A 12,500-nucleotide genomic window follows, 5' to 3' on the forward strand; every position below is an offset into this window, starting at 1 on the left:
GACTTTAGTATGGGGTCATAATTGTTATTTAATTTATGTGTTTTAATTATGCTGCAGCTTGCCACAAAGAGAGGTGGGTCAGAAATAAAATAACAATAATCCTAATTATTATTACTATTATTATTTCTTAAATATTGATACTCTAATTTTTGCAAACTTTTTCATATTTTCTGCAAGGTGCTAGTCCTGGTCTGGGTTTTACTGTGAACTTTATAAAGGAAAACAATCCCAAAAGTTTTAGAGAGTGCTCCAAAAAGTCAAATGAGGTTCTGAACAGTAGAGCGTCCCTTTTAAAGTTCAGACTAGACTCCGGAGCGGACAGCTTTACAGATATATATTTGAAAGCATTTCATTGGTTCTGTTGGAGTCCAACCTGTGACTGTGTGTAATGATCCGGGTTGGGAGTGACAATGTTGGTTCATGTGTCTAATGAGGAGGTTGCACTCGACACAGAGAATGACAATGTGATTCCTGTTCAAAGTGACAGTTCTGATGGGAATGTTCCTGAAGGGTTTGGGGATGATGGTTACCAGAGAATTCCCAAGGTTTTGAGCCAGAGAAAGGCTCAGCACTTGGGCCAGCTGCAGAAATTAATGAGACAGTAGATAGAAGTCCTTTCAGTCAGCAAAGAAAAACAAACCAGGCTCTCAGGCGCTCAGCCAAATTGCAGGAGAGACTGATAGCAGATTCAAGGCTGAGACGAAATCCGTTCCTTGCCGCTTGGGATATAGAGTAGATTAGGGGATAAAAGTGCCAAGTACAGAATCTGTAGTCAGACGAAGCAATGTTGGAATTGAGTCAAGACGTCGTCTCAGGTCCCTGGAAGCCTTGCCTTGGATAGATTCCTGTTCAAAGTGACTGTTCTGATGGGAATGCTACTGAAGAGTTTGGGGATGATGGTTACCAGAGAATTCCCAAGGCTTTGAGCCTGAGAAAGGCTCGGCACCTGGGCCAGCTGCAGAAATTAATGAGCCAGTAGATAGGAGAAGTCCTTTCAGTCAGCAAAGAAAAACAAACCAGGGTCTCAGACGCTCTGCCAGATTGCAGGAGAGACTGATAACAGAGTCAAGGCTGAGACGAAATCCGTTCCTTGCCTCTTGGGATATTTATTTATTTATTTATTTATTTATTTATTATTATTTACTTTGCTTCTATACCGCTGTATCTCAAGCCCGAAGGCGACTCACGGCGGTTCACAAACAGTAAAAACAGTAGAAACAGCAGTGGTTCCATACAACATATAACAATTGACTTAACACATTATCCATAAATTACCAATAAGCAATTACAATGCACAGTTATTACAAAAAACAATCGTACCCAATCTTCTCATCATCCAAGCGTAGTCCAGGTTCGTTGTCCATTGTTCCATTCCTATGTTCCATTACCAGATTGCACTAAATTACTCAAACGCCTGCACAAACATCCAGGTCTTCACCTTTTTGCGGAATACCATTAGAGATGGTGCTAGTCTAATGTCCGTAGGAAGGGCGTTCCACAGCCGAGGAGCCACCACCGAGAAGGCCCTATCTCTCGTCCCCGCCAGCCGAGCTTGAGAAGCAGGCGGGATCGAGAGCAGGGTCTCCCCGGAAGATCTCAAACTCCTGGTGGGTTCATAGGCAGAGATGCGGTCAGATAGGTAGCTTGGGCCGGAACCGTTTAGGGCTTTAAAGGCCAACGCCAGCACTTTGAATTCAGCCCGGTAGCAGATCGGTAGCCAGTGGAGTTGGCGCAACAGGGGGGTTGTATGCTCCCTGCGCTCCGCTCCTGTTAAAATCATGGCTGCTGAGCGTTGGACTAGTTGGAGCTTCCGAGCTGTCTTCAAAGGCAACCCCACGTAGAGAGTGTTGCAGTAGTCTAAACGGGATGTAACCAGAGCGTGGACTACCGTGGCCAAGTCAGACTTCCCAAGGTACGGGCGCAGCTGGCGCACAAGCTTTAGCTGTGCAAATGCTCCCCTGGTCACCGCTGAAACCTGGGGTTCCAGGCTCAGCGATGAGTCCAGGGTCACACCCAAACTGCGAACCTGCATCTTCAGGGGGAGTGCGGCCCCATCCAACACAGGCTGTAACCCTATGCCCTGTTCGGCCTTGCGACTGACCAGGAGTACCTCTGTCTTGTCTGGATTCAATTTCAATTTGTTCGCCCTCATCCAGACCGTCACAGCGGCCAAGCACCGGTTCAGGACCTGAACAGCCTCCTTAGTAGCAGGTGGGAAGGAGTGACAGAGTTGGACATCATCCGCGTACAGATGACACTGTACCCCGAAACTCCGGATGATCTCCCCCAGCGGCTTCATGTAGATGTTAAACAACATGGGAGACAATATAGAGCCCTGAGGAACCCCACAAGACAATGGTTGTGGGGTTGAACAGGTGTCCCCCAACAACACCTTCTGAGATCGACCCTCCAGGAATGACCGGAGCCACTGCAAAACAGTACCTCCAAGACCCATCCCTGCGAGGCGTCCCAGAAGGATACCGTGGTCGACGGTATCGAAGGCCGCTGAGAGGTCAAGCAGCACCAACAGGGACACACTCCCCCTGTCGAGCTCCCGGCGCAGATCATCCACTAAGGCGACCAAGGCTGTCTCGGTACCATGTCCCGGCCTAAAGCCAGACTGTGCCGGGTCTAGATAATCCGTGTCTACCAAGAATACCTGGAGTTGTGAGGCCACCACACGTTCCAAGACTTTGCCCAAGAAGGGGAGATTGGAAACTGGCCGATAGTTGTCGAATTTAGTGGGGTCCAGTGATGGTTTCTTCAACAGCGGTATATATATAGAGTAGATATAGAGTAGATTAGGGGATAAAAGTGCCAAGTACAGAATCTGTAGTCAGACGAAGCAATGTTGGAATTGAGTCAAGACGTCGTCTCAGGTCCCTGGAAGCCTTGCCTTGGATAGATTCCTGTATTACATCCGTTATGATTTCCATGCTGAATTGCCTTGTGATTTCCATGCTGAAGTGCCTTGTTTGATTCATGCTCAAGTTTTGGGGTTTTGCCTTGGAAGTTCTAGTATTTGTTTTCATGAACTCTGATGGACTAATTTCTTGGACTATTTGTTCCTATCTATCCTTTTTTCCTACTTGGATTTATCTATTTTTGTGGATTTCTTTTTACTGCTACTACTTTTCATTATCTTCAACAGGCTCTCAGGCGCTCAGCCAGATTGCAGGAGAGACTGATAGCAGATTCAAGGCTGAGACAAAATCCGTTCCTTGCCGCTTGGGATATAGAGTAGATTAGGGGATAAAAGTGCCAAGTACAGAATCTGTAGTCAGACGAAGCAACGTCGGAAATGAGTCAAGACGTTGTCTCAGGTCCCTGGAAGCCTTGCCTTGGATAGATTCCTGTATTATGTGCCTTGTGATTTCCATGCTGAATTGCCTTGTTATTTCCTTGCTGAAGTATCTTGTTTGATTCATGCTCAAGTTTTGGGATTTTGCCTTGGAAGTTTCAGGATTTGTTTTCATGAACTCTGATGGACTAATTTCTTGGACTATTTGTTCCTATCTATCTTTTTGCCTACTTGGATTTATCTATTTTTGTGGATTGCTTTTTACTGCTACTACTTTTCATTATCTTCAACAGGCTCTCAGGCGCTCTGCCAGATTGCAGGAGAGACTAACAGCAGATTCAAGGCTGAGACAAAATCCGTTCCTTGCCACTTGGGATATAGAGTAGATTACGTTTGACGGACAAACGTCAGCGTGCTGGAAGAAGCAAAGACCACCAGCATTGAAGTGATGGTCCTCTGCCATCAACTCCGCTGGACCGGCCACGTTGTCCGGATGCCCGACCACCGCCTCCCAAAGCAGTTGCTCTACTCTGAACTTAAGAATGGAAAACAGAATGTTGGTGGACAGGAAAAGAGATTGAAAGATGGGCTCAAAGCCAACCTTAAAAATTCTGGCATAGACACTGAGAACTGGGAAGCCCTGGCCCTTGAGCGCTCCAGCTGGAGGTCAGCTGTGACCAGCAGTGCTGCAGAATTTGAGGAGGCATGAGTGGAGGGTGAAAGAGAGAAACGTTCCAGGAGGAAGGCACGTCAAGCCAACCCCGACCAGGTCCGCCTTCCACCTGGAAGCCAATGCCTTCACTGTGGGAGAAGATGCGGATCAATAATAGGGCTCCACAGCCACCTACAAACCCACAAAAATAGTCATCAAGGAAGACCATCTTACTCGTCCAATGAGGGATCGCCTAAGTAAGTAAGTAAGAGTAGATTATAGGATAAAAGTGTCAAGTACAGAATCTGTAGCCAGACGAAGCAATGTTGGAATTGAGTCAAGACGTCGTCTCAGGTTCCTGGAAGCCTTGCCTTAGATAGATTTCTATATTACATGCCTTATGATTTCCATGCTGAATTGCCTTGTGATTTCCATGCTGAAAGGAATTCATGCTCAAGTTTTAGGATTTTGCCTTGGAAGTTTCAGGATTTGTTTTCATGAACTCTGATGGACCAATTTCTTAGACTATTTGTTCCTATCTATCTTTTTGCCTACTTGGATTTACCTATTTTTGTGGATTGCTTTTTACGGCTACTTTATTGCAGGAGAGACTGATAGCAGATTCAAAGCTGAGACAAAATCCGTTCCTTGCCTTTTGGGATATAGAGTAGATTGGGGATATAAGTTCCAAGTACAGAATCTGTAGTCAGACGAAGCAATGTTGGAATTGAGTCAAGACATTGTCTCAGGTCCCTGGGTTTTGGGATTTTGCCTTGGAAGTTTCAGGATTTGTTTTCATGAACTTTGATGGACTAACTTCTTGGACTATTTGTTCCTATCTATCTTTTTACCTCCTTTGATTTATCTATTTTTGTGGATTGCTTTTTACTGCTACTGCTTTTCATTATCTTCAATAAACTGCTTGCTGCGTGGTGTTTAAAGTCAGAGGGCTTTCCTGGCCTGGAGTGCAACAGATTCGTTGCAATATTAGTGTTCGGATCAAGACCTACCTGGACGACATGCTGCTGTTTGGGGATGGAAAGGTCGGAGATTTTGAAACTCATCGGGTCTTTGGTGTTTTCTTGCAAAGCCAGGTTACAACACTGTGAAAAAGACAAGAAGGAAATTAACAGAAAAGTCTAGCTCCGTTGTTATTTACTTACAGTTAAAGCTCAAATCTCACATCCCCTGCCATAGATGTGGTAGGAGAGAATGCTTCTGGAACATGGCGAGACAGCTTGGAAAACTTACAGCAACCCAGTGATTCGATGTGGATGAAACGTCAGGAGAGAATGCTTCTGGAACATAGCCAGTCAGCTCGGAAAACTCACAGCAACAGTGTGATTCCAGCCATGGAAGCCTTCGACAACACACCTCTAAGAGTTCATTCTTTTTCATGGCCTTATTGATATCCACCTAGACTATCTTTCTTCCCCATTCCCGTCCTCTGCCTAGCAGCAACCTTTTTAGCAGCATCAGCATTCAGGCAAAAAATACATACAAAGATGTGGCTCTTGTAGATGAAGCTGTCTCCCCGCCGCTTGGCGATCAGGACCACTTTGCTGAGAAGGAAGAAGACCCTCTCTTTGCGGGCCCTCGGCACCCGGAACTGCCCTTCCAGGATCAGCTCCCCAAAAGCCCCCAATTCCGGGCCGTTCCAGCCGAGCAGCAGGCCCTCGATTTCCTAGAAAGGAGAGGAAAAGTTTGGGGTGGGATCCAGAAAATGTAAAGGGATGGGGATAAAATACATCAATCAATCTATCTATTTATCTATCTAACTATGGAGTCCCTGGTGTCACAGTGGGTTAAACCACTAAACTGCTGAGCTTGTTGACCAAAAGGTCGCAGGTTCAAATCCGGGGAGCAGGGTGAGCTCTTGCTGTTAGCCCCAGCTTCTGCTAACCTAGCAGTTCGAAAAAATGCAAATGTGAGAACATCAATAGGTACCGCTCCGGTGGAAAGGTAATGGCGCTCCATGCAGTCATGCCACATGGCTTTGGAGGTGTCTACGGACAACGCCGGCTCTTCAGCTTAGAAATGGAGATGAGCACCAACCCGCAGAGTTGGACACGACTGGATTTAATGTCGGGAATTTTTTTACTTCTATCTGTCTATCTATCTATCTATCTATCTCTATCTATCTATCTATAAGTATGTGTGTGTGTGTGTGTGGAGCATTGCAGCGCACCCAAATCCCTGGGAGTCACTCTGGACCATGCTCTGACTTACAAGAAGCACTGCCTGAACATCAAGCAAAAAGTGGGTGCTAGAAACAATATCATCGAAAGCTGACTGGCACAGCCTGGGGATCACAACCAGACACAGTGAAGACATCTGCCCTTGTGCTGTGCTACTCTGCTGCTGAGTATGCATGCCCAGTGTGGAACACATCTCACCACACTAAAACAGTGGATGTGGCTCTTAATGAGACATGCCGCATTATCACGGGGTGCCTGCGCCCTACACCACTGGAGAAATTGCGCTGCTTAGCCGGTATTGCACCACCTGACATCCGCCGGGAAGTAGCAGCCAATAGTAAAAGGACCAAGGCAGAGACATCTCCAGCTCATCCCGTTTGGGTATCAGCCAGCACGTCAACGACTTAAATCTAGAAATAGTTTTCTAAGATCTACAGAGACACTCGCTGGAACACCCCAGCAAGCAAGAGTCCAAAAGTGGCAGGCTCAAACCCAGAACCTGATATCAAATGAGAGACTTCCCCCTGGGCACACAGAAGACTGGGCGACTTGGAAGGTGCTGAACAGACTGCGCTCTGGCACCACGAGATGCAGAGCCAACCTTCAGAAATGGGGCCACAAAGTGGAATCCACGACATGCGAGTGTGGAGGAGAGCAAACTACTGACCACCTGCTGCAATGCACCCTGAGCCCTGCCACATGCACAATGGAGGACCTCCTTGCGGCAACACCAGAGGCATTCCAAGTGGTCAGGACATTTAATCCACTACCAAGCTTGCAAACTTTGTATTTTGTTTGTTTTGTTCTGTTAGAAATGTAATACAATGGTCTGGTTGCCCCTGACATGATAAATAAATAAATTGCATTGAATTAAAGTGATGCCAAACTGCACTAGTTCTACAGAGCAAGGGACCTTGGGCGAGTCGCACTCTCTCGGCCTCCCACCTGCAGCCGCGTGGCATGTTCCTGCTTGCGCTTCATGTCGTTGATGTACCAGGCCACGGCAGTCATGGTGATGCTGGCCTCTTCCACGGCTTCGTAGCCAACGCTGCTCTTGTCGTAATGCTTGGCCAATTCCTGGAACAGAAGCAAAGAAATTCTAGGATCCTAGTATTTCCGTTACACAAGTGAAAATTATTATTTCTGTGCTGTTCTCGCAGAATTACAGAATTCAAAGGGGCCCCCAAAGGCCATCTAGTCCAACCCCAATCTGCCATGAAGGAAGGCACAATCCAGCCCTCCCTGACAGATGGCCATCCAGCCTCTGTTTAGAAACCTCCAGAAAAAGAAAGAGACCCCACCAGACTGCCAGGCATTCTATATTCCACTAGAGTTGAAAAGGGACCCCCAAAGTACATCCAATCTGACCCCATTCTGCCATTAAAGAAGACACAATCCAACCCCTCCTGATAGAATCATATCTGTATGGACCTCGAAGGCCATCCAGTCCAACCCCATTCTGCCATGAAGCAGGAAAATAATTCAAAGCACTCCCGACAGATGGCCACCCAACCTCTGATTAAAAGCCTCTAAAGAAGCAGCCTCCACCATACTCCAGGGCAGAGAGTTCCACTGCTGAACAGATGGCCATCCAGCCTCTGTTTAGAAATCCCCACAGAGGAAGGCTCCACCAGACTTCAAGGCAGAGTTGGAAGGTGTCAGTGTGTAATTCATGTATGATGTGTGTTTAAATGTAATTTTATGTGATAGGATTGTGATTGTAATAGAATCGTATTGCCAGGATGTAGTTTGACACAGAAGGGTTCAACAGCAAAGGAACAAGCTGTGAGAATGTGACCCTGAGTTCTTGCTCTGTGAAAGATTAGGGAGTGCCAGAGATAAACTTCCTTCCAGTTGCAGTTTGTATTAGTTCCTATCTCTTTCGGTTTGTGTTCTTCACGACTGTCCGCTGATGGTGTATGTTGTCTATTTTGAGCTGCTCAAGAAAAGCTGAAAACCTGCTTTTACTGGAGACTCCAGAGTCCATTATTCTGAGCTTCTGTGATACTGTTATACGCTAACAGAAAGGGCCACCCACTCCAGGCCCCTTTCTGCCAGCCAGGAAGAGACAATCCAAGCCCTCCTGACAGATGGCCATCTGGAATTGACCTGCGAACCAACCTGGAGTAGCAAGTGGTACTTCAATATCCGCTGGACCGGTTTGAGGAGATAGGTCTCCAAGGGCAGCGAGTGCGACAGTGTTGTCTGCCGTTCGCGGAAGAATTTAGCCAGGGCTTCGTTCTCCATGCATTCCCGCAGGACCGAGACGGAGCTTAGGAAGAAAGAGGAAAGGGAGAAATAATAATAATAATATTAATAATAATGAGGAAATAATGGAACCCTTCGCAGATTGTCGGTCAATGCGACTTAAGCAACATGTGTGGCAGGTACTGGCTTGTTCAGTAGACTCTCCTCTACGGTTCCATTTTGGCTGGAAGTCTTAGCATTGAACTGTTGTGTTGTTAAAGTGCAAAGTATGGAACCCTGTACAGATGATTGGTCAATGCGACTTAAGCAACATGCGGTCATTGAATTCTTGACAGTAGAAGGTGTCACCCCAAAGGAGATTCATCAGAGGGTGCAAGCTCTTTATGGGGATTGTGTTGATGTGAGTACTGTGCATTGTTGGGTGAGTAAGTTTAAAGATGTTGAGGTAGGAACATCTGACTTGCATGACAAACAATGTGTTGGATGTCCTGTGACAGCAACCACCCAGTTTCACAAGCAAAAGGTTGACAGATTGATTCAGGACGATCGTCGTATCCCTCAGAGAGAAATTTCAAGCATAATTGGCATTTCACAAGAATAAGTTTAAAGATGTTGAGGTGACACTTTCTGCTGTTAAGAATTCAATGACGGCACTTTGCTTAAGTCGCATTGACCGACCGTCTGTGCAGGGTTCCATACTTCACACTTTAACAACACAACCATTCAATGCTAAAGCATCCCATCAAAATGGAACTGTAGAGGAGAGTCTACTGAACAAGCCAGTACCTGCCGCAATCCAGTACTGCCATCTGTTGAGGAGTTACGAAGGTGGAGGCATTACTTTTCATTCAACCCTCGTAACTTGCCATGGGCAATCCATGGTTCTAAATGGTTCTAAAGTACTTACAAAACTAGGGGGCGCTGACACTTTGCTTCTAAAGTGTTGCTAAAACTGATGCTTTGCTTCTAAACAGTGTTACTAAAGTTCTGGTGGTGAAAATTTCAGAATTCTAACAAAACTTTCAAAATTTCATTATTATTTTGTTATTGGTGATTTTTATGACATAACTAATTAGGAACTGCCATTTATAACTAAATTTTGAAAGTTTTGTTAGCCACCAGAACTTTAGAAACACTTTAGAGGCAAAGCACCAGCGCCCCTTAGTTTTGTAAGTACTTTAGAACCATTTAGAACCATGGATTGGTTCAACTCATTTCTCTGGAACCGGAGTCAACGCGTGGAGTACATGGATCAAGTCTCCGATAGAACCCCCTCCTATGTGGGGTCCCCCAAGGTGCAATTCTCTCTCCTCTTCTCTTCAACATCTACGTTAGACCCCTTGCTAGTTTGGCTCGGAGTTTCGGCCTGGACTGCTACCAATATGCAGACGATACCCAACTCCTTCTGCGCCTGGAGCCTGGAGCAACGTCAATTCCAGACAATTTCACCCAATGTCTGGAAGCTCTGTCAAACTGGCTACGTGCTAGCAGACTGAAGGTGAACCCGGCGAAGACTGAGATTCTCTGGCAGGTCTGACTCCTCCGTTGCCCACCTTCGATGGTTCCACCCTATCTCCATCGACCACTGTTAAGAGCTTAGGTGTCGTCCTGGATTCACAGCTGACAATGGAAGCTCAGGTCGCTGCTGCCAGCAAACAGGACTTTTTCCATCTGCGACAAGCGAGGCAACTGGCGCTCTACCTATCTGACGAGGCTCTGGCAACTGTCATCCATGCCACGTCTAGGCTGGACTACTGCAACGCCCTGTATGTGGGTCTTCCGATGTCTACGACCCGAAAGCTTCGTATTGTTCAGAATGCAGCAGCCAGGCAGCCCATGAAATGCCATATAACTCCAGTGCTGCAACACTGACATTGGCTTCCAACTGAGTCCCGTGGCCTGTATAAGATGCTAGTTCTGACCTTTAAAACTCTTTACGGCCAGGGTCCATCGTACCTTAGGGACCGCCTCTCCTTCTCCAATCATCGGAGGTCGCAACGACCATCCCAACGTGACTTACTCCATATACCGGGTCCTAGAGAAGTGCCCTTGGAAAGGACCAGACGCAGATGGGCTTTCTCTATTTCTGCGCATGCCTTGTGGGATTCCTTGCCACCCTACATGAGAGCCATGCGTGACTTAGGACCTTTTACTCTTGCACTATTTATTTGTTGTGTCAGAACAACCAGTCAAATTATATTACATTTCTAACAGAACAAAGCAAACAAGCAGATTACAAAATTTGTGAGTATGAGAGTTGATTAAATGTCCTTTGACCAGTATCTGGCCACTTGGAGTGCATCTGGTGTTGCTGCAAGAAGGTCCTCCATGGTGCATGTGGCAGGGCTCAGGGTGCATTGCAGCAGGTGGTCAGTGGTTTGCTCCTCTCCACAATCACATGTCGAGGATTCCACTTTGTAGCCCCATTTCTGAAGGTTGGCTCTGCATCTCGTGGTGCCAGAGCGCAGTCTGTTCAGTGCCTTCCAGGTCGCCCAGTCCTCTGTGTGCCCAGGAGGGAGTCTCTCATCTGGTATCAGCCATTGGTTGAGGTTCTGGGTTTGAGCAGCCACTTTTGGACTCTCGCTTGCTGAGGTGTTCCAGTGAGTGTCTCTGTAGATCTTAGAAAACTATTTCTAGATTTAAGTCGTTGACGTGCTGGCTGATACCCAAACAGGGGATGAGCTGGAGATGTCTCTGCCTTGGTCCTTTCACTATTGGCTGCTACTTCCCGGCGGATGTCAGGTGGTGCGATACCGGCTAAGCAGTGTAATTTTTCCAGTGGTGTAGGGCGCAGACACCCCGTGATAATGCGGCATGTCTCATTAAGAGCCACATCCACTGCTTTAGTGTGGTGAGATGTGTTCCACACTGGGCATGCATACTCAGCAGCAGAGTAGCACAGTGCAAGGGCAGATGTCTTCACTGTGTCTGGTTGTGATCCCCAGGTTGTGCCAGTCAGCTTTCGTATGATATTGTTTCTAGCACCCACTTTTTGCTTGATGTTCAGGCAGTGCTTCTTGTAGGTCAGAGCACGGTCCAGAGTGACTCCCAGATATTTGGGTGCGCTGCAATGCTCCAGTGGGATTCCTTCCCAGGTGATCTTCAGAGCTCGGGATGCTTGTCTGTTCTTGAGATGAAAGGCACATGTCTGTGTTTTAGATGGGTTGGGGATCAGCTGGTTTTCCCTGTAATAGGCAGTAAGAGCACCTAGAGTTTCGGAAAGCTTCTGTTCTACCATCTCAAAGCTCCCTGCTTGAGCGGTAATGGCACGATCATCAGCATAGATGAAGCTCTCTGTCCCTTCTGGCAGTGGCTGGTCATTTGTGTAGATGTTGAACATGGATGGAGCAAGCACGCTCCCCTGAGGCAGGCCGTTCTTCTGTTTCCACCATCTGCTTCTCGCACTTAAGACCTGGCTTTTTACTAGAGCATTCGATCTCTGTTCATTTTTAATTTTTGTATGTATGTATTTTATCTTTTATAATTTAGCTGTAAATCGCCTAGAGCATTCTCAGATGGAGGGCGATTAATAAGTTATTAAGTCATTATGATGATGGATTGCCCATGCTTAATACTAACTCTGCTGGCTTGCTCGCCCTATACTGTAGCTTGACTCCTTACTGTTTGATTATCCTTATGCATTCAATATCGAACAACAACACAAAACAATACATGACTATCGTATTTCCTACAAACTTCTTCATTTTGCAGGGAATTTATACTTACTTGGGGTAGTTCATGCAGTACAGGGTGTAGATGTCAAATTCTTCACTCTGCAAGATGCAATGGGACTTGCATTAAAGTGCATAGAAGTGGTTCTTTCTCCCACCATTAGGTGGCAGCACTGCATTGTTATTGTTTTTCCCCCTTAAAGAGACATCATGCCCATTTCCCAACCACTAAACAGTGCAGAATTTGGGATTCCAAGAGATATTATTTGGTGACCATTCATTTCCTGGTGTTCCCACTGGGACACTTCTTCTGTTCCTATATTAAAGGGGAAAAGCCAATCCAAACAACCACAAATTTAATTCTGTGCAACCACCAAGGCTTACAACGTGTAATTCCCTGACCATTTTGGATGGAAAAATTATCCAGACAGACCAGGGAGATATCTACTTGCAAATACTATTATTTCCTT

General features: G+C 46.4%; 1 protein-coding gene across 3 annotated transcripts in view; it reads right to left on the reverse strand.

The window, feature by feature from the left end:
* The window catches only part of LOC132781205 (pleckstrin homology domain-containing family G member 2), a 106,133-nt gene that overhangs the window by 25,552 nt on the left and 68,081 nt on the right, over positions 1-12,500 (reverse strand). For all 3 annotated transcript variants that reach the window (XM_067461455.1, XM_067461456.1, XM_067461454.1), the window contains 5 exons: positions 12,086-12,132; positions 8,273-8,423; positions 7,097-7,228; positions 5,455-5,637; positions 4,964-5,056 (listed from right to left, as the gene is read on the reverse strand). In XM_067461455.1, coding sequence (XP_067317556.1) covers positions 4,964-5,056; positions 5,455-5,637; positions 7,097-7,228; positions 8,273-8,423; positions 12,086-12,132 — 606 coding nt within the window. The remainder of the gene's footprint in view (positions 1-4,963; positions 5,057-5,454; positions 5,638-7,096; positions 7,229-8,272; positions 8,424-12,085; positions 12,133-12,500) is intronic.

The sequence above is a fragment of the Anolis sagrei genome, chromosome Y, assembly GCF_037176765.1.
Source record: "Anolis sagrei isolate rAnoSag1 chromosome Y, rAnoSag1.mat, whole genome shotgun sequence".
Taxonomy (NCBI): domain Eukaryota; kingdom Metazoa; phylum Chordata; class Lepidosauria; order Squamata; family Dactyloidae; genus Anolis; species Anolis sagrei.